This window comes from Podarcis raffonei, chromosome 1 (assembly GCF_027172205.1).
Source record: "Podarcis raffonei isolate rPodRaf1 chromosome 1, rPodRaf1.pri, whole genome shotgun sequence".
NCBI lineage: Eukaryota > Metazoa > Chordata > Lepidosauria > Squamata > Lacertidae > Podarcis > Podarcis raffonei.
The window spans coordinates 123,996,378-124,019,046 of record NC_070602.1 but is presented as its reverse complement, the minus strand read 5'-3'; the positions used below and the strand labels follow the sequence as shown (position 1 = coordinate 124,019,046).

General features: G+C 42.0%; 2 protein-coding genes across 5 annotated transcripts in view; one reads left to right on the top strand and one right to left on the bottom strand.

The window, feature by feature from the left end:
• STAT4 (signal transducer and activator of transcription 4) overlaps positions 1 to 10,378 on the bottom strand; it is a 32,515-nt gene extending 22,137 nt beyond the window's left edge. For 3 of the 4 annotated variants that reach the window (XM_053360649.1, XM_053360668.1, XM_053360676.1), the window contains exons 1-6: positions 10,062 to 10,378; positions 6,051 to 6,179; positions 4,873 to 5,017; positions 1,955 to 2,053; positions 1,136 to 1,228; positions 403 to 481 (exon numbers count right to left, since the gene is read on the bottom strand). In XM_053360649.1, the coding sequence (XP_053216624.1) occupies positions 403 to 481; positions 1,136 to 1,228; positions 1,955 to 2,053; positions 4,873 to 5,017; positions 6,051 to 6,178 (544 nt within the window). In that variant the 5' untranslated portion in view covers position 6,179; positions 10,062 to 10,378. Of the gene's footprint in view, positions 1 to 402; positions 482 to 1,135; positions 1,229 to 1,954; positions 2,054 to 4,872; positions 5,018 to 6,050; positions 6,180 to 9,788; positions 9,891 to 10,061 lie in introns of those variants that run through there. The other variant, XM_053360659.1, reaches the window with a different exon arrangement.
• Positions 10,379 to 17,642: 7,264 nt separating this feature from the next.
• Positions 17,643 to 22,669, top strand: part of MYO1B (myosin IB) — a 151,832-nt gene continuing 146,805 nt past the window's right edge. The window contains exon 1 of the mRNA XM_053360620.1: positions 17,643 to 17,756. The gene's annotated coding sequence lies outside the window, so the exon portion shown is untranslated. The remainder of the gene's footprint in view (positions 17,757 to 22,669) is intronic.

Below are 22,669 nucleotides of genomic sequence, written 5' to 3'. Positions count from 1 at the left end.
GCTTTGTAAAGGATTTTATTAGAAGGAATTCACAGCTCCCTTTTGAACAGCCAATCACAGTTTTTTATCAAGGAGCTGAGGGTGTTTTACAGCAGCAGATTTAAAGACCTTGTACTACCACAAGCAGAATAAAGCTTTAGGCTTGTTTCTCATAACCATAAAAGGAGTTGTGACCACAACAATCATGAAGGAACTGTGCACTTCTGAATTTGCCACTAAACTATTGAATACCTCATCACTGCTATACAGTAAGTTACATAGGTTGCTGTTGCAAATATGCCATTTGTTGAGTTTTTGGATGTAACACAAGGCGAACTTAGACATTAACAACAATAAACACAACATTTTAAAAGTGTTAATAACCTTCAAATTAATATGGTTTACACACATGGAAAAGCTTACCTATGCTCTGTATTGTTTTATACCTCAAGTCAAACTCCTCCTGCAGATCTTCTAAATATTTGACATCTTGTTCTGTCATCTGCTTTTTTCAATTAAAATTAAAATGATTTAATAGCAAACAGATCCATATGAATTCCCTATAGTATTCCCTGTGAATCTCTTGCTGCTGCCTTGCTCGCAGAGCAACTGGGTATGCCCTAAACGGGCAAAGTGAGCTGAACTATTTTGTATCTTGTGCTTATTGCTAGTCATGTCCATTAACTTCAATCTACTCTGAGTACGACTAGCATTGGATACATTGGCAGCAACATTTTATCTTATTAATAACTCAGATCAGTCAATTAAAAATATATTTTATCAACTAAAAAAGGTGTCCACACTAATGAGGCTGAGGATTTCATTTATCTCTCTCTACATTTATATCTACCTGCACACCCACACACAGAGATAGAGTGCTGTCTGGCAAGTATGAAGAGACACGAGGCCACCTGGGAACCACATCATACTGCCTTGGTTTCCAGGGTTTAAGAAAAGCAGGATATAAGCAACAGAACAAGGTGGTAGCATGTCAAAGAGCTAGAATAGACCACATCATGTCAGACAGTAGGTGGGGGGGGGGAATCACATTTTTGAAAGTTCCTTTATGTCTGTATAGCAAGTCCACAGAGATATAGCTGCACCTTGAGGAAGATATGTTGGCATTTAGTACACGTGGCAAACTGTAGTAACTTGCCTGTGCACTGTTCTTGACTGCAGACACCTTGTGTTCAACGTTTCTTTGCCTTTCCAAACCCAGGTTATTCTGTAGCGACTTTTCCAGAGGTCCCTAAAAAAAAAGAATTTTACAGATGAGTTCAGCAAAATGAGTTCTCTTGGCATAGAGACAAATTCAGTGACCAATAACTTTAAAAGAACTGATTTAGGACCTTATTTGTTAGCTTTCATGGTGCCCCCCCCCCAAAAAAGTTACTTCTGATTTTAATGTTTTCATTCACGTGAAATACCTTGCACAAGTCACTTTTGTGGGGAAACAATAACACACAAAGCATGGAGATCCGCATCTGTTCATGAAACTGGCATGGGTGTACAAGTAATCTACTTCCTAATTTCTCACAGATTTATGTCTGATTTGAGAACTACCTTCTCATCCAATATCTAGTGTCGGCATCATCACTGGGCCTAAAACCAAAGAGATTCTTAAAGTTCCTTTGAGTTCAGTGGTGATTACTTCCATGTACACTAATGCAGCATAGGTTATTGCAAATTAAATGCAGGTGGGGGGAAAACTCCTCAGCAAGAGGAAGGGTTCCCGTTGGGAGAACAGGAGTGCTACAAATACATGTGAGTTGCCTTGTTTTGACCTGTGAAATACTGGAGGGTATATACAACTTGACAACAATCTTGGATTTGATGGGCCAGGATTGCACCCAGTGGCCATGATCCAGCCCCAAATTATATGTGCTGAAACCCTTTAAAATCAGTGTTCCAAATCTGCATTGGATTTAGGCCTCCTTAAAGACAAACGTATATATCAAATTAAAAGCAGAGTTACCTGTACTGGCATGCTGGCTGAAGCCAATATTCTTCTTTCTTCTCTTAAACAGTTTGAAACAACCACTGCTATATGCATAGGACTACTCTGGTATTTTCCCTGAGAACAAGAGACAAAATAGCCCAGAAAATAGCATCAGAAATAGCCCAGGCCTAGTCCCTATAGATCAAGAAGCACTGCTTTGCTGACAATAGTTTTGCACCCACTATGACCCTTAAGGATTTTTTGGCACGAGTTTCAGGGTTGCTTTGGGTCCTAGGTACTTCCACTCCAGAGATGTGCCTGGTTATTTGAAATCAATTAACATATATGAAGCTTAGTGTTACCGAGTAAGACTATTGGTCTAACTATCCCAGCACTGGCTAGGAGTAGCCCTCGATATCTTGGACAAGGGTATTTTTAGCTCTGCTATCCAAGATACTGGAGATGCAGGAGGCTTGAACTAGGGATGATATGAAAAGAATGCACTCTGCCACTGAGTTATGACCTTTTTTTAATACCCGGCTTGAAACTTCAAACCTTTCTGGGCGGTGTTTATGTTTATATCACACATTAAAAAAAAAATAATAGTGGTTGCTTTCAGGGGTTTTTTATATAGAAAAAACCCACCCTCCATTGCTTAATTTTAACCAAAGTTAGTCATGACTAAATTATTAAATCTTGTTCTGTTAAATATATACCTCTACATCTTGAAGATTATGTGTGCTCAGTATTAAATAGTTCAGAAGAACCCTTGGTTCTGAATCACAAGTACTGATGCAGGTTAGAATTACAGCTCCATTGCAAAGAAATGGAGTGGGGGAAATGGAGTTGGTCTTTACCCACCCTGCCTGTGTGAATATGGTAGGGTGGCTACGGGATGCTAAGGATGAGGGTTGTTGAATTGGTGTTCTTAAGTGATCTTGAGTAGGGGCTTTAACTGCCAATAAAGTAGTTGTTCATTTAGCACCAGTTGTTTGCATTGCTCAGCTTTTACTAGTGCGCACCTACAGTGGCGTAGCGTGGGGTGTGCGGGGGGGCCGGCCGCACTGGGCGCAACATCTGGGGGGGCACACTCGCACTTGCAGCTCTCTGCCCCTACTAAAATCCACGGGTTAGGGGGCACAAATTACTTGCCTTGCCCCGGGTGCTGACAACCCACGCTACGCCACTGTGCACCTAACTTGGGGATAGTATGGTGCCATTTAGAGTTCAGTCTCAGGTGGCAAAATGGCTAGAGCCAGCCCTATCACTGTTTGAGGCTAAAATGCAAGGCGAGTTTTCTTGAGTTCAGGTAATCATTATTGGAAGCCACTTATCTATGTTGAGAATTCTAAATCTAGGTCAGCAAGAGGAAATGCATTACAAAACCTCACACAGAAATGTAGTATTAGTTTTAAGCCACATGTGTTGTTTCCCGCCCCCCGCCTCCACCCACTTCCTCAGAAGCGCTGGTGTACATTTGCTGCCATGATGGTCTCAAAGAATTAAGAAACACCTATTAAATAAGGCAACAGGTTTCACTGGACCAACATCCAATAGACTTGTGCACAGAGTTCAAACTTCCAAGTCTCAAACAGCACTTTCCACAATCTCCATTTGCTGCAGAATATTTTACACATAAAAATCTGGGATACATTTCTTTTAGAATACGTAATCAAATGAAACTTTATTACCAAAAAAATGACAAAAGTTTGTAATTTTTTCAGGACAAGTTATTTGTTCTTTACTGTTGTAACAACTGTTTCCTAAAAATGTATCTTCTGTACCATGAAAAAATAAATAAAAACATAACAAATATATAATAGAAGTAACCCTAACAGGGAAAAAATCCCACTGAATCATGAGCAAATGAACAGGTGTGGGGGAGGGAGTCCAGTAACTCTCACAATCCCTCTGCTGTGTTTTAAATCCCACCCAATTTTGTAGGAATTTGGCATGAATTGCCTTCTAACAGCACATGAGATATGCTTTTATAATACCTAGTTTGACCAATAGTGCCTGTGAATCCCCAGGATTTTCCTTTAACATGTAAACATTTGTTTTTCCAGGAGGGTTAAATATGGGGTTGCTTTCAAAGTAGCAAGTCACCCGTAAATACCCACCCATACTCAGGTGGTAAAGTCCTATGTCATGTCAGGAAAAGTTCATTTAAATTGGCTTTTGGGCCTATCCTTTTTCACACAATGTTACAGAAGCAATTGCTGTCTCAGGCATGAAATATGCTTTTCTTCATTGCCAATATCTGTTTTTAAAGCCACTGCAGGCCAAGGCATTGTGCTTCCCCATTCCTGACCCACCAAGTGAACAGCATAGACTAATTTGGAAAGAAACAGGTCACAACTTTATTGAATACAGATGAGAGAGGTTTGGCTTGGGCATGGGGCAATCATTTACTTGCGGTCCATCTGCTGGAAGTGATGCCATAGGTCAATCTGGCAGCAGGGGTTCCTAAGACTTACATCAAATAGGAGGACCCCCAGAGGGATCACCGTCTGGGGGAGTGCGACCAGCCCCCGTCTGGGCCTAAGGACATAGGTAACTTCAAATGTTTGGTGTAGAGTAGATGCATCTCACATATCACATCTAGTTTGCAGAAGGTACTGGGAACGTTCCTCTGATAAGCAACCTCCGTCCTGCATCAGCACCAACAACTAGAAACAAGGGCTGCACACTGCAATAGGAAATATTGGTCCCCCAGTTTGGTCACGTGGGTAAACAGGTAACTAAGAGCAGACTGAAGCCCCTGATTTTGGTGGACTGTAATGACCAAATACTTATAAGTGAATGCATTGCAGCTATTTCCATAAATTGAGGCTGTGTGCAGATCTTCCTGGCTTGAAACCTAATAAAAATTATGGTAGTTCATTGCTCATGAAACAGACTGCTTCATGATTCCTCTTTAGCCTCAAGGTTGTGTGTGAAGGCAATAGACTCACCTGAAGAACTTTCCTGATTCTCTTTAGATTGTGTATCAAGAGGAGATTCTTCTCTTGGGAAACACGGTCAAAATGTTCGTCCAGCTTTATTAGTAAGTTCTGCAAGAGGATGGCTGCCATAGGTTCATTGTTATATGCAGATTCCCTGTGTAACACAAAATTTATATGAATAAAAACATACATGAAAAACCGAAACAAAAAAGTAATGGTTAAAGCCTTCAAATTATTTGTTCAAGAAAAGTATTAGGCCCTAGAATGGGTGTCTGGAATCATCAGCTTCATGCATGTTCTTATTTGTTTTAAGACTGAAGTCCTAAGCATGTTCAGAGGAAAGTCCCATTAAACCCCAGTAAATATTTCAGTAGGCTGAAGAACTAGTATGTTCAACCATGGTTGGATAACATTACATGCAAAACTGGGCTACTGACTGCTTAGAAAAGGCTTGCTTACAAATTCAGATTGTTCCTATCATAATGCATCATCTTCCACAGGCTTAGCTCATAAAAAATAGAACTGCAAGGGTATGCCAGCATTTTGGAAAGAGCTAATACTATGCTAGGAAGATTATTGTTCCTTTCCTTTTAAAATATTACTATGTTTTCATTGGGCAGCTTGTAAAACAACTAACAAAATGTATTTATTCCTATAGACCCTTTAATAGCAAAGGGAATAATTGTAATAGCTTTATGTAAGCAATATGTACAGCTACAGTATATTGTACGTTACTTAGAAATATGATTATTGTGTTAATGTACACATAGTATATATTGTATAGCATACATGTATCCTTCATATCATATAAATTTTTCATGTCCATTACACATCACACTTAATATTTGTTATTACAGTTACTGTTTCTTGATTTTGATAGTTTCTTAAGTTGCCACATTTGTTTTCTGTTTATTTCTGATCAATACTTTCATCAAAAATAAACAGAGAACAAATGTGGTAAGTGGCACAAAGCTGCTTTATATTAAAGGCAATATTTTATCAGAATAATAACAAGTTCTCTATATATTCCTAAGGATAGGCTTTTTATTTGAATTTATATCTGCACACAGTAATAACTATGCACCCAATATCCTGCCTGTACATAAAAGTTTCCTAAAATTCAAGCTTTATAAGAGAGATAAAAAAAAAATTTTTTTTTAATGTAGACAAAGAACATTTGATCTTACCAGTCCTGGTTTTCAATCCATTGTGCTAGCAGATGTCGGACTTCCATGGGAAATTTGTCATCATAAATCTGGTCTATCTGCTCCAAGAATTTTGCTTCTAGCTGCTGGACTTGATTCCACTGAGACATACTACAAAGAATAATGCTTGTTTTGATGAGATATTAAACATTATCGTGCAGGAGTGTATAAGAACATATACAGAACCCACCAAATTGGGCCAATGACCCGTCTAGTCCAGCATCCTATTCTCACAGTGGCCGCCCAGAAGCCTATGAGAAGACTTCAAGTAGGACACTGAGTGCAAGAGAACTCTGCCCAACTTCAATTTCCAGAAACTGGTACTAAGGCATATTCTCTTTGATAGTGGAGGTAGAATATATATGATACTCTTTCCTCCAGATTGCACTTGCTGCTTCAAGGTGAATAACCTTTTGCAAAATGATCACACATTTGTAGTATGCAGCCTGCACAAATTTTGCCCAGGTTTTACTTTTATTTTGAAAGTAAACATTTTTCTTTTCAAATACCGAATTGCTTTTATTTTACATACTAATAAACATGCATAGGATGTATAATATATTTGACATGTTCGAAATCAGAACTATTCAGGATTTATAGTTGTCAGAATACTGTATACTGTTTTACCATTCACTTTGTGTTGTTTAGGAGATGCATTTTGATAGATCTCCTTGATATTCGGTGGCCTTTCAATGATGGTTGCTTGTTTTCACACTATGAGTGTGATGGGTGTAACTTACGTTGGGGCATAACTTGTGTTGTCGTTTCCAAAGAAGAGTAACAAATTCCTTTACATCTACTCAATCACTCTTCAGTAACTACAGCTGGACAATGTTATGAACAGTGCTTTTAAAATAGCTTTATTTATTCTTAGATGTTTGAGAAGCAGAAAGTATTACCATCTGTGTGGGCTGGGAACACAAACTTTGGGGGATATTCAACTTTGAAAGGCACAGCAGAGTTTATGTATTTATTTATTTATAGATTTGGGAAACTAGTAGGTATTTGACTGTTATCACCAAACAAGATGTAAAAGTCCACTTATGCGAAGAAACAAATAAATGAAGATGAATGCCCCACAATACCAACCAAGTATTAAAATTGAGTCTGGGCATAGAGGGTTTTTGCAAAGGAAATATGATTCTACAGCTTCTTGTTTCAATTCTTCTTTGGAAAAATATATATATATTTGAGCAACTCAGTGTTGCGCTACTCCCAGGTTAAGTGCCCCCTCATCTACACTGGAAAATACAGGTATAGCACATTTACAAATGAGTCAGTTGCCTTTGACAATGATGAATAATAAACCCCCACCCCTGGCAAATGCTGACTTGTTTGTTTTCTGTTAAACCCAGGCAATGGAAAAACACAAGCAATGTCTATGTCATCAAAAACCATTTGGTTTCAAAAGAGGAAACGTGCTCCCAATGAGGAGAGTGGTGAAAAGAAAGTTGAAAAACAAAGTCAAGAGGACCAAATCACTCCAAAATGCTTGGGAGATATTTAAAAACACAGTAATAGAAACTAGAGTTTCAACTAGTCAACTGGAGCTTATATTGTAGATGGGACATGAGTGGTGCTGTGGTCTAAACCACTGAGCCTCTTGGGCTTGCCGACTGGAAGGTCGGAGGTTCGAATCCCCGCGACCGGGTGAGCTCCCGTTGCTCTGCTCCAGCTCCTACCAACCTAGCAGTTCGAAAGCATGCCAGTGCAAGTAGATAAATAGGTACTGTTGTGGCGGGAAGGTAAACGGCGTTTCCGTGCGTTCTGGTTTCTGTCACGGTGTTCCGTTGCGCAATAAACAGTTTAGTCATGCTGGCCACATGACTCAGAAAGCTGTTTGTGAACAAATGCCGGCTCCCTTGGCCTGAAGTGAGAAGAGTGCCGCACACCATAGTAGCCTTTTACTGAACTTAACTGTACAGTCATACCTCGGGTTACAGATGCTTCAGGTTGCGTTTTTTCGGGTTACGGACGCGCTGAAACCGAAAGTACCGGAACAAGTTACTTCCGGGTTTCGGTGGTTGCGCATGCGCAGAAGCACTAAAATCGCATTTTGCACATGTGCAGAAGTGCCGAATCGCAACCCATGTGTGCGCAGACGCGCCACTGCATGCAAATGTGCATCCTGCACAGATCGTGTTTGCAACTCGAGTGTCCACTGTATAGGGGTCCTTTACCTTTCTATATATATTGGAGATGCATAATGAAAGCAAAAAGATGCCAGCATTGTGCAAGCAGACAGTAAGCGATGCTAAAAAAGAATTTAAGGAGCACATTGCTAATGACATTAAGTTTTTTAAAATATATTAGTAGTTGGAGACCATCTAGGCAGGCGTTTGGATGGCAAAGGAATCAAAGGTGTGCTAAAGGAGGATAAGGAGTTTGTGGAGAAACTGAAGGAATTCTTTGCAACTCTCTTCAGAACAGAATATGTAGGGCAGAAGGGGAATCTGAGGATTATGTTCCATAGAATCATAGAATCATAGAGTTGGAAGAGCCCACAAGGCCCATCAAGTCCAACCCCCTGCCAAGCAGGAAACACCATCAGAGCACTCCTGACATATGGTTGTCAAGCCTCTGCTTAAAGACCTCCAAAGAAGGAGACTCCACCACACTCCTTGGCAGCAAATTCCACTGTCAAACAGCTCTTACTGTCAGGAAGTTCTTCCTAATGTTTAGGTGGAATCTTCTTTCTTGTAGTTTGGATCCATTGCTCCGTGTCCGCTTCTCTGGAGCAGCAGAAAACAACCTTTCTCCCTCCTCTATGTGACATCCTTTTATATATTTGAACATGGCTATCATATCACCCCTTAACCTCCTCTTCTCCAGGCTAAACATGCCCAGCTCCCTTAGCCGTTCCTCATAAGGCATCGTTTCCAGGCCTTTGACCATTTTGGTTGCCCTCCTCTGGACACGTTCCAGTTTGTCAGTGTCCTTCTTGAACTGTGGTGCCCAGAACTGGACACAGTACTCCAGGTGAGGTCTGACCAGAGCAGAATACAGTGACACTATTACTTCCCTTGATCTAGATGCTATACTCCTATTGATGTAGCCCAGAATTGCATTGGCTTTTTTAGCTGCCGCATCACACTGTTGGCTCATGTCAAGTTTGTTCTGCCCTGATTGACAAAATAAATAATGAGAAATCACCCAATCTGGATGGCACCCACGCAACAGTTTTCAAAGTTGTGGAATTGCTTATATTTTAGCAAAAATAAGTAACTTGTTCTTCAGATCTGCCTCCATACATGAGGACTGGAAAGTAGCCAATGTAACACCTTAAAAACAAAAACGTAACCAATGGAGGATCCTGGAAATTACAAGCCGGTTATCTTAATATCTTCCTGGGATGGGGAAGCTGGTGGAAAGTATTGTTAAGGATAAAATCATCAAGCATATACAAGCTTGCTGAAGCACAGCTTCTGCAATGGCAAGTCCTGTTCACAAACTTAGGTGAGTTATTGGAAAGTGTCAACAAGTCTGCAGATAGAGGTGATATCCTGTTGATATATATTTTGGATTTTCTAAAAGCTTCTAACAAGGTACCTCATATAAGTATGCTTAGAGATGATGGAATAAGAGGCAAGGTCCTCTTGTGGATTGGTTAAGTAGAAGGAAGCAGAGGGTAGGAATAAAATGGAGTTTTCCAGCTTACTTGGGACAGCCTCCCTCCCAAATACTTTCCTCAAGTCGGCCACCCATAGCTACAATTCCCACCTTCACACGAACTACAGTTCCCTGGAGGCGGGTGAGAAGGGGGGGGGAGAGAAATAACATGCTTTAACGGTGTTAAAATTAAATAAAAAAACGTGGCGGGGCTGGGGGGGCACATGCAGCTCCGCCTCAGACAAAATAAAAAGGAGAAAAAGCGAAGTTCTGAGGTGAATTTTGCCAGGGGAGGCGGGTGCCGCCCGCTTCTCGGCGTCTTCCCGCCTTTCCTCTCTCGGCTCCCCCTCCCCCTTTTCTTCCTCGCGCGCCTTCTTGACTCACCTGCCTGAGGGGCTGCAGAAGCCGAGAGAAGAGGGGCTTCGGCGCCTGGCGAGAGAGAGAGAAGGGGCATCCACGGGGTGGCTGGGCGGGCTCTCCGGGCTCCTGGGCGACAGGGGAGCGGACGGGACACGGGGTGTGTGTTTGGTGTGTGTTTGTGTAAAAGAAATAAAAAATGCGGTCGGAAAAACGGGGAGTTCCCTGTCAGCCGCGGAGCCTCTGCTGAGGCCGAAGTGTTCTCGGTTGAGGATGAGTTGCTCTTCAGTCTCTCTCTCTTTTCTCCTTCCGCTCTGTTCTCTGTCACAGAATATTCAGCTATAGAATACCATTATTATTATTATTATTATTATTATTATTATTATTATTATTATCCACTCTCTCTCCTCCTTTCTGCTCTGTTCTCTGTCACAGAATATTTAGCCACAGAATGCCATTATTATTATTGATTCTTTTCAGTCTCTCTCTCTTTTCCCCTTCCGCTCTGTTCTCTGTCACAAAATGTTCAGCCAAAGAATACCATTATTATTATTATTATTATTAATAATAATCTCTTCTCCTTTCTGCTCTGTCACAGAATATTCTGCCATATAATACCATTATTATTATTATTATTATTTCTCTTCAGTCTCTCTTTTCTCCTTTCCGCTGTGTTCTCTGTCAAAGAATATTCAGCCACAGAATACCATTATTATTATTTGGATTCATATACCGCCCTATGCCCAGAGGTCTCAGGGCGGTTCACAGAATGTAAAACCCAAATGTAAAACCACGAAAATCACATAATTAAAATAAAACAACAACAACAACAACCCAATCACCCCACCCCCCAAAAACCACATTATTATATTTGTGCCCCGCCATTACCCCTGACGGGCGGGGGGGGGGAGGGAGGCAGCTGTCCCTCCAAATCAATAAAAACCAATAAAAAAATTACTAAACACAGCTTTTGCCTCCCTCACGCAGACATTATAATTAATTAATTAAATTGGTTTACCGCCCTATACCTGGAGGTCTCAGGGCAGTTGACAGAACACAAAATCAATATATAATACCACAAAATAAAAATAAAAAACAACCACCACCCAGTAACCCCCCCCCAAAAAAACCACCACATTATTTTATTTGTGCCCTGCCATTTCCCCTGAAAGGGGCATGGGGGGCAGCTGTCCCTCCAAATCAATAAAAAAACCTAACGGAGCTTTTGCCCCTCCTAACATTATAATCAATCAATTAATTAAGTTGGTCTACCGTCCTATACCTGCAGGTCTCAGGGCAGTTCGCAGGATAAAAGCACAATACAGAAACTACAAAATAAAAACCCAAACAACCCAATTACCCCCTCCCCACATTTTAAAAGGACATTGGATGACAACCAACCAAAGAGCACCGATTCCTGAAGAACAGAGAAAGTGGGCTGGAGAAAGCACTCTCCAAAATGTATAGGGAATGCTCTCGAACCCTGTATTCATGAGGCTTACGTAAAATGCTTAATGTGTAGAATGCTGGTGAGCATTGAAAGTACTTCACATTCATTAAGGTAAAGGGACCAGTGACCATTAGGTCCAGTCGCGGCCGACTCTGGGGTTGCGGCACTCATCTCGCTTTATTGGCCGAGGGAGCCGGCGTACAGCTTCCGGGTCATGTGGCCAGCAGGACTAAGCTATTTCTGGTGAAACCAGAGCAGGCCACTGAAACACCGTTTACCTTCCTGCCGGAGCAGTACCTATTTATCTACTTGCACTTTGATGTGCTTTTGAACTGCTAAGTTGGCAGGAGCAGGGACTGAGCAATGGGAGCTCACCCTGTTGCGGGGATTCGAACCGCTGACCTTCTGATCAGCAAGTCCTAGGCTCTGTGGTTTAACCCACAGCGCCACCCGCGTCACTACTTTATATTCATTACCTAGCTGCAATCCTTACAACAGCCCCATATTATTCTCCCCCCTATTGCAGACAGAGTGGAAAGCCTGCGGCTTGCTTAAGGCCCCCTAGTGATTTCATGGCAGACTCATTTGACCAGAGGCTTTTGTGGAAATAGCTTAGCCACTATGCGACTATGCGACTATGCTCTGATCAGAAATCACATAGACTGCATATTTCCACAACACAATGTGGTACAATTCCAGGAAGGGTGCCAGGCAAAGGCAGATATTTTTCTTCCAAAGATACACGTGGGTAGGATGTGCTGGGTATGCAGACTGGAGAGAAACGTGTTGAATTATCCATAAAGGGGATGCTATCCAGTAAAGTCGCCCAACCTTGATAAATCAGCTTTGCAGATAAGTCCGTAAAAGTAACAACATCAAAAAATGTTTTCTTGCTTGCCAGACCACAGAAACCTACGTTAATCATCTGTGGAACATTGACAGCCTAAAAAAAAGGGTGGGGAAATTTGGAGAAAGAGAGAATGAACTGGCTTTCTTGTTTCTATAGGTTTTTCTGCCTGGTTACTTGGAGGCAATTCTTACTGTGCCACAGATGACTAGGTAAGGGGCACTTTCAAAGGCTTGTCAACACATGTGATCTTGATAGTAAAAGTTGTGTTCGACACAGACATGCAGGGTCAATCCAAAATGCTGCACTGGAAAAGGGTCACAGGGGTCAGCAAACTTTTTCAGCTGGGGGCCGGTCCACCGTCCCTCAGACCTTGTGGGGGGCCGGACTATATTTTTTGGGGGGGGGATGAACGAGTTCCTGTGCCCTACAAATAACCCAGAGATGCATTTTACATAAAAGCACACATTCTACTCATGTAAAAACACGCTGATTCCCGGACAGTCTGTGGGCCAGATTTAGAAGGTGTTTGGGCTGGATCCAGCCCCCGGGCCTTAGTTTGCCTACCCATGGACTACAGCATGATGCTAGCTGCAAATTTACAAGCATGGCTGTGACCAGAGCCGGTCCAAGACATTTTGGCACAGGCAAACCACAAAATGGCTCCTCCCTTGCCATCAGGGAAGAAGGGGTAAATGAAGATCTACATCAGGAGCAAAAGAGGTATAAAGATCTACATCAGGATCTGCTGCCCCTGTGGATCCTGTCACCTGAGGAAGTCACCTCACCTTACTTCATGTGTGGGCTGGCCCTGGCTATGACTGTAGGAATTATAGGAACCTTCTTATCGCTTCAGCCATCTTGACACATCCCTCTCAGACCTAAACTTGAGCCACACAGAGAATCATAGAACTATAGAATCATGTATTTTTATTTTAAATAATTTTTATTAAATTTTCCATTTTAACAATTCAATCCAATCACATTAAATATTCGAAATTATACAAATACATATCATATAGTCCAAATATTCTGCCAAATTATAAACTTTTATTGGGGCTTCCCAGGCTTCAAGTTCAGTGGGGCTCTGATCATCTTATATCTCTACTGCCTTGAGTTTCCAATAATTCCTTTAATTCTTCCTGTTATTGTTGCCTTTCTTACAGAATCATGTAATTGTAGAGTTGGAAGGGACCTCAAGGGTAATCTAGTTCACCCCCCCATTGCTATAATATTACCAAGGTTGTGACAGCAGTGGTTCTGTTGTCTGTAGTGTTTGTCTTTATTCAATCAAATATGAAGTGGTTGAACGATATCCTCTGATGGCTGTCTACTACATGACCAGCTCTATACAGGATTCTGAAGCCTCTTATCGTGTACATCATGATCCTGACATCCCTTTCCCGGGACTTCTGTGCCACAAACTCCGAATTTTGAGCTGCTGTCCATGAGTGTGTACTGAGAAGATACAATATATGGGGGTTGATACTTCAGCCTTGCTATGTATATCCACTGTCTCTGTCCACATACATGTGCTTAAAAAAGGATCTAAAAATTAACTTACAAGCTATCGTGAAATATATTTGGTATGTAAAAATGATTTAATGGAATCTAATGACAATGGAAATCTCTCTCTCTCTCTCTCTCTCTCTCTCTCTCTCTCTCTCTCTCTCTCTCCCCAAAGCAAAAGAATGCAAACACCTACAGAGTATATTGACAAAAGATCAGTGATATGAACAGATATAGCTCACAAAGTATCAAAGGGCCCAAATGTGTTTTGACCTTGGGCTTCCTCTGCTCTGTGTAGATAAGAAATGTTTGGCATAAAAACAAAATCTTATATATATATAAATACAAAAGAATTAATTTAAAATATTGCTACATGCTGTTTTTGAAAAAAACGAATTGAAAGTTAAGTAAAAATACCAAATATATTTTTGAAAAGCACCTTTTGAGGCTACAAATAATAATACTTACCTAGTCCTTGAGTGCCACACACATATCTTTGAATGTATTGTTCAGTTAAGTGGGCTCTCAGAGAATACAAGTTGCCCTTGAAATCTCTCTGTATGCATCTGATAAAATAGGTTTTTGCTTACAAAGTTCCTACTACCATAAGTTGTTTATGCTTGAATTTACCACAGGCCTCTTTGCCGTTGCATTTTATTATTGTTGCAACAAACCAATGTGGCTACTTTTCTGGACTACTTATCTAGAGACAAATGAATGCCATATCTTACTATATATCATGCATGAATATTAGGAACTTAAAACAAACAAAGCTATGGCCCAAAGGTCAATACAGTTATTAACAAATAGTCATATGTAGGTTCACAACAATAAGATACAAAAACTGTATGTGATTCCATATCTAAAATTTTAGTCTGCTGTCAAAATATATTCCAATAATAACTGTACCACTGCAATGAAATAAAAAGATATGGTTGCACAAAAGAATGGCAACCCATTGGTGATAACTGCACCACCCAGATGTTCTTTGGGAAAAATGAAAGTCGAGATTCAGTTTATAAAGGCTTTTTCAGTGGTGTATGCAAATTTTTTTTTTTATCAGTCTAATTTGATTTTAGTGATATTTAAATTAAATGTTTTATCGTTGTCATTATATATGTATCCTTCTGGGTGACGGGCAGTTTATAAATGTAAATAATAATTTCACATTAATAAAGCAAATTGACATGATGTATTCAAATGGCTATTTTGTGACCAGATGTGCGCATTTTAAATATGAATTTTATATACAGTCGTACCTATACCCATAAGTGAGTGTTCCGGTTTGCAAACGTTATTTGGAACCCAAACATCCATCGTGGCTTCTGCGGCTTCTGTTTGGCTGCAGGACCTTCCTGCAGTCAGTCAGAAGCTGCGCTTTGGTTTCTGAACGTTTTGGAAGTCGAACGGACTTCCGGAACAGATTCTGTTCGACTTCCAAGGTACGACGTGTGTGTGTGTGTGTGTGTGTATGTGTGTAATTAATGTAGAAAAGTATTTGAATGGCCTTATTAATGAGCACATAACACTGACTAGAAATAGAATATTCACCCACCTCTACTTCTGATTGATTAAACACACACACACAAACACACACCTCTCTAGCTGTTCAAATTGAGATTGCTGTGAATACAAACTACCAGCAGAGGTCTCATAGCACCATTATTCCATACTGACGCCAATGGCATTCTTAAGGACTGGACCATTTCAGACTGAAAGACAGTTGAAACTGCTTTGTGAAAGCTGTGTTGTTTAAAGAATTAAAAAATCCCTGTGAGTGGAAAAGTAACATGTCAATGAGAAATATGCTAGCCCTTTTATTACAGGTTTACAGTTGTGTGGAAAAGGCTTTTTGTTGTTGAATATATATCTACGGCGAAGCATTAGAAACTGCTATCCCCCAACCTCCACCTTTGGTCTAAATTAGCAGGTTCATTCTACTCTCTCAGAACTGCACCATCTCCCACTTCTGCTGTCTGCATACATCAGTCCTTGCATTACTCGAAGTAGTGCAAGTGCCGCTTCCTTCAGGTGTTGCTGTGCTAACATGTGAAAGCTTGGCAACACCTGGTGCATGGTTACAACTGTGGTGGTGCTTGCCATTCATTTTAAGTGATCCAATGGGAAGGGCCCACATTCTTGCTCTTTGCCATGAGCTACTGCACTTGTGCTACTGTGGTGAGATGGGATGAAGTGAAAGAAAGGCTGCTCGCTTGTCACTTCAGCAACATATATAGACTCTGATAGCCAATGTGAAATGCTTCACCTGCTGATTTTCTGCTCATTTTCTGCACAGGTGTTTAAGGTACAGAAGCCTTCAAGGAAAAGAAAGCTGACAGCCCCAGATCAAGGCTTCTGAAGCTGATGGAGTCAGTGATGGCAGCACACCCTTGAAATTAATTGACTACTTGCTTAATCACTCACCTGGCTGATATTATGAAATGTCTTAACACTATCTATACTCAGGCATGTAGGCTCTGTCTTCACGTCTTGGGTTTCACAAGATACTGCTTGAGGAGCTTGAAGCAGCCGTCGTGTTTGCTCTCAAGCCTACCTGTGATACTGCAATTCACCTTTGCTCATATTCAAATGAGAATGACATAAAAGGGTTTCATCGAAGTCAGCGACTTCAATGATTACTTCATTTTCCCAGCTGTCATTGCTGGCCCGTTGAATAATTTTGTTACGCACAGATCTCAACAAAAGAAGCAGCAGCAGGAGCAATTTTGTATCTGTTGCTGCTTGCAACTCTGGAGGGGCAGCAACACTGGAATTAACTATGTGGTTTAAGCTCCTAGATTGCCAGTTGGTGTCCCTGGCGAGCTTTTAAGCTGCTTGCCCAGGGCTTCCTATCAATAGGGCAGGTGTGCAGTGTTAAGACTCTGGACTTAATGGTCTTCTTGTTGGTGGGGCTTCATGGACTTTTTCAGCAGTGGCGTAGGGTGGGTTGTCAGCACCCGGGGCAAGGCAAGTAATTTGCGCCCCCTAACCCGTGGATTTGCGCCCCCTAAGCCTAACCCCCAGATGTTGCGCCTGGTGCGGCCGGCCCCCCCTGCACCCCCCACGCTACGCCACTGTTTTTCAGGGTCCTGTGCTAATGGCATCAAGGTCTCCTCCCAGTAAAGGTAGCAGAATTTGTGCTGGACCTTTCATTTTTAAAAGATCAAAATGACAGTAGGCATCGTCTCTGTAACAGAGCAATCCAAAAGCATGACCCGGAAACATTGCACATCGCTTATGCCACATAGCTGGTAGCACTGCACTCAGAAGCACATGCCCCAGCCTGCCGCAGTATCACTCAGCTGTGATTCATATGAGATTCAGGATGAGGGGCACATCCAAGTGCTAACAACAATCTTGTCTTTGTGATGTCATGCCTTTCCTAACTTTAAATTGCCTACCAATTTCCTCTACTGTAATCTTGCAAAATTGTTTTAAATAGAGCTCTTGATCATGCTAAGTTTAACTGATTCCCCTGACTTCATTCCCCCACATGGAGGTAGATTTTAATCTCCAAACTGCATTTTATTTGAAGAGGTGTTGTATTCTGTCAGCCTCAGATCTATCAATTTCATTGGGTGAACCCAATCTCTAGAACTAGGGCGGGGGGGGGGAAGCTTTGCTCTATGCACTCTTGGAGTAGCATTTATATTTTATATCCACTATTTTATATCATTTATATCCCTTCCGGTCTTCTTCCGCCCTTGAAACTTCACCCTCTATTCATTTGGAAAGTGTTCCAACTCCTTGATCATTTTGATTGTCTTTTTCTGCACCTTTGTCAGCAGCAAGTTTTATATAATATTTAAGGCCTCAGTGATGCTGGAGGAAGGCAAAGATGTCTGGAACTTGATGCAGCCAATGAATCATGCGTGGGGAAGCCAATCTACCTCAGAAGAGGCCATTTCCATCTGAGGTGGGTGTGTTGTGTATATCCTTAAGAGTTTGTATGAAGTAAATGCTGAAAAGCAAAGTCTCTCTCTCATATGAACTGACAACCAGACAATATTCATCCTGCCAGCACCCTTTGCAACAGCGAAGCAAATGTTCTTGGATCATTTGCTAACATTACAGCCAGCTAGTTAATCAGGTGTAACATGAAGCTTTGACATGATTTACAACATGCTGGTAGCTTGTACTGTAACTGCTTTGTACTGCTGTATGTATTGTATAATAGTGTTAAGCTGTCCTTGGACAAGGCTTCATTGTAAACATGCTATCTAGCTCAACTGGGATATCCTGTAAAAATATTATAATAAAAACAGATTCTGACATCACTGTAAAGAGCCAGTGTTCCCTCTGCCCAGGACTCAAAAAAATACACTCAGCTACTGTCTGTAAAGAACATTAAATGCGGTCATTTAACCCTGATAGCACTGAGCTGGTTGCCTTCTCAGAAAAATTAACTTCCAATTGGTTGGACCTTCACCCCCCCCCATCCACCACTGGATAGTTCTCTGGGACAATGCTGAACTTCCACCAATCAAATCTGAATGTTCCAGTCACTTCAAATCTCTGGAAAGGCCCTTAGCTGCACAATACAAGCGCTAATGTTGGCAGATGTACCAGAGTGTCAGAAAAGACTAATGGCGAGGAAGCTAGCATTCCATGGGCTAAAAGTACATTGTGGAAGCAAAGCAAGACATTGTTTCAAAGTTATTAATTCACCAAGGAAGGTTGTTCCACTTCCCCAACAGTTTAATCTTCTCATAATTACATTGCTCCTTCGAATGACTTTCTGGCTAAAACTCAAATAGCCACCTTGGCCAAGGATCGTGAAATCCAGTGTCAATAAAGTCATATATTTCCTTTATTAGGATAGATTGGCTGAATTCCTTAAATTCTAGCCCCTACATCCCATCATGTTATATCCCATTTCTGCCCAATTCATACCTCATAACAACTTGGAATGACAAGGCACTGCTGTATCTGTCTGTAGTAACTGTTTCCAATGCAGCTTCATCAGCCTGATGCATTGTGATATTGTCGTGGGTCAGCTCAACATGCCAACGCTTGTTGCAGTGGATCATGAAGTTGCATTTGTGTGGCGAGTTTGTATGAAATTCTAAGTATTCATTGGCAGTCACATAGAATCATGTTGAAAGGGACCCTGAGGGTCTGTGTTTCATTTTGGACAATGAGGAGCAGCAGAGACTGGTGTCTTTATGATATATAACCTAAGCCTAGGATGGAGGGATCCACAGCATTTATACCTCAAGAGGTTCTGCCTTTCTCAATAAGAGTAGCATTGGATTCAAACAGACCCTAGCCATTGCTCTCTGATTCTCTCTCTCCAGCCCCTTACTTCCTTCTCTGTTGCATAACTCATAACACTCAGCTTTTCTAAAACCCATGGCTTCCCTTTGTCTGTAGAGTGAAAGGGGCCTCACCTATTTGTAGCCTCACACTGAATTCCTTTGATGCTTTGTGTTCTAATGGCTCAGTTACCTCATGCAGGACGCCAGCCTGGCTTAATTAGTTCTTAACACAGGCTTCCTCAACCTCGGCCCTCCAGATGTTTTGAGACTACAGTTCCCATCATCCCTGACCACTGGTTCTGCTAGCTAGGGATCATGGGAGTTGTAGGCCAAAAACATCTGGAGGGCCAAGGTTGAGGAAGCCTGTCTTAACACATGTTAATTTCTTGGGATTTATAAGTGTCTAATACACGTTAAGATGTATTAAGCTAGTTTTAGAATTTAATTAAGGCTGGTGTGTTAAAACTGGTTGTTAGACCCATGTGTTAACATACATGGGTCTAACAACCAGTTTTAACACACCAGCCTTAATTAAATTCTAAAACTAGCTTAGTCTGAAATTCAGGGTGTCTTGCACAGGGTTTTTGCTGCAAAAACAACTGCAACAGTTTGGCACTGGTTTGGAGGGGATCCCTAATTTTTCATAGTTAAAGTTAAGTAAGAAACCCATGTTTGAAGTATCAGCTGCTCAGTTTGTGGGGAGCTTCAAACCAAATACTTCAAACCATCTAATAGGTATGTATGGTTCCATAATCATAGGTTAAAATTTTGTTAACATCAAAAGTCAAGGCTAGGTGGGAGTGAACACACACACACACCTGACTTCTAAAGTTGGTAGGATGCACTCATCGCCTTTTTAAACTCCCATAATTATGTTACGGGGTTTGTCCACCCACGCTTGCGTAGGCTTGCAACCTTTGTGCAATACAAACTTTTCCACATCATGGTGGAAAGTTATAGAGTTCAAGTTATAGAGTTCAATTAGAGTAGACTAACTGCTTGGTCTTAAGTACATCTATTTAAATGTAACTCCCACTGATGTCAATGAGGCTTCCTTCCATGTAAATAGTCTTACAAAAGTTGGGTGCCATCCCCACTCTATGCAAGGTTCCAAGGGATTTCAGTCAGGATCTGTGTTCCTTTGGAGAATTGAGACACAGCAGAGACTGTTGTAGGTTTAAGGAATATGGTTTATTCACCTATTTACACCTTTAGTCTGCATGGAGGGAGTCCAGATCTTACAGCATGGTTATTTCAAGAAGGGCTTGTCCCCCACAGCAGTGCAGCCGTGGAGTCCAAGGCATCTCTCCCAGCCAGCCTTCAGCCGGTCTGCCCAAGATGGATCCCATTCTTTCTTCTTCCCCCTTCTTCCCAGAACACCCTGCTAATAGCTCTCTTTTCCTGTCCCCTCACGCGCCCAACCCCCAATCTCTGTTCACACCTCAGGGCCAGAAGGAGGGCTGTTCTCTTTCATTGCCAGTGACTCTCAATGGCCCTGTATTCCTTCTTGATGGGCCTAGTTTGGCCAGGTCATTTTGCATAAGTTAGTTTAGGAATTCCTCTGGAGCTTGTATTTCTCCCTTCACATTCCAAATAATCAAAATCCTACCATTTATTAATTTCTAGGGTTTAGGAGGATTCCATCCAAATCTATAACAATAGATATTGCTACAGTGGTACCTCGGGTTACATACGCTTCAGCTTACATACGCTTCAGGTTACAGACTCCGCTAACCCAGAAATAGTACCTCAGGTTAAGAACTATGTTTCAGGATGAGAACAGAAGTCGCGCAGCAGCAGCGGGAGGCCCCATTAGCTAAAGTGGTGCTTCAGGTTAAGAACAGTTTCAGGTTAAGAACGGACCTCCAGAATGAATTAAGTATATAACCAGAGGTACCACTGTACTTTAGAGGGACGCGGGTGGCGCTGTGGGTAAAAGCCTCAGCGCCTAGGGCTTGCCAATCGAAAGGTCGGTGGTTCGAATCCCTGTGGCGGGGTGCGCTCCCGCTGCTCGGTCCCAGCGCCTGCCAACCTAGCAGTTCGAAAGCACCCCCGGGTGCAAGTAGATAAATAGGGACCGCTTACCAGCGGGAAGGTAAACGGCGTTCCGTGTGCTGTGCTGGCTCGCCAGATGCAGCTTGTCACGCTGGCCACGTGACCCGGAAGTGTCTGCGGACAGCGCTGGCCCCCGGCCTCTTGAGTGAGATGGGCGCACAACCCCAGAGTCTGTCAAGACTGGCCCGTATGGGCAGGGGTACCTTTACCTTTACCTTTACCACTGTACTTTATAGCCCAATCCTATGCAAAGTTAGGCAAGCCTCTAGCTGTTGAAATAAACATGCTTAGATTTGCCTAATACCACAAGACCTTGTGGTTGGACCCACATAGAGTTGCAGCATTAACGCAGGAACCAGGAGTTTTTTGCTCTGAACAAGCTACATAGCAGGCAGGAATCAGTTCAAGAAGCTGTGGTTCTCCTTGCTGAAACTTCCATCTTCTTGCCACCAAAGTGCCACCCTTTAATTATTACTGCCTGTTGGCAGCTGTTCAAGGCATGGCACCGCTGCCCATAAAAAACAGTGGCAGCCTTCCAGCATGCTTCAGAATGTTATGGGATGTTGCCCGATGCCCGTGTAAGGGAGGAGTGGATTTGCTGGAAGTGCTACAATAGAGGTATATTTGTCAGCCAGGGTCGTAGATTTTATTCACAAAATTTCCCTCCATGTGCATGAGGCATTCCGTTTTCAGAACAAAATTTCCTTTTGGCTGCCTGCTGAATATATTGGAGTAGGCTTGGTGAACTAAAAGTGATAGTCTCCAAAACGTCCACCTGTAAAATGCTCAGGGCAGGTCAACAAGTACTCTTGCTCACCTTTACAACAAAAGTGGCACCAATATTAGCTTCTCTTCTGTGGCAAATGACAACAAATGACCAGGTTGCCTGAAAGGCTGCCTACCATTGTTAAGAGCTAAGGTCACTTAGGTCATGGGGGAAATTTAACTTGTAGCACCACACCCTACAGAGTAAAATGGGGTGGTGACCTGAAAATAGGAAGTTTCTGTCATTGCTCCTGAAGTGTGGTATGCCCTTCTTTCTGCCATAGGTGAAGTATCATCTATCAGTTGCTTCAGACAACTTGCCAAAATGTACCTTCAGGCTCAGGCCTCCCTAGGCACCAGTTAGTCCTGAATTCCTATATTTACTTGTCAAGCTGTTTTACTCTTTTTATTGTACAGCGGTACCTTGGTTCTCGAACGTAATCCATTCCGGAAGTCTGTTTGACTCCCAAAACGGTTTGAAAACCAATGCACTGCAGCTTCCGATTGGCTGCAGGAGCTTCCTGCACCCAATCAGAAGCCGCGTCGGATGTTCAGCTTCCAAAAAACCTTCGCAAACCGGAACACTCACTTCTGGGTTTGCGGCATTCGGGAGCCGCTTTGTTCAGGAGCCAAGCCGTTTGATTACCAAGATACCACTGTACTGTTTTCTTGTTTTTATATTCATTCTGTATGCTGCTAGGGATTTTAAAAACATTAAGCAGCGTAGAAATGCTTCTAAATAAATAAATAG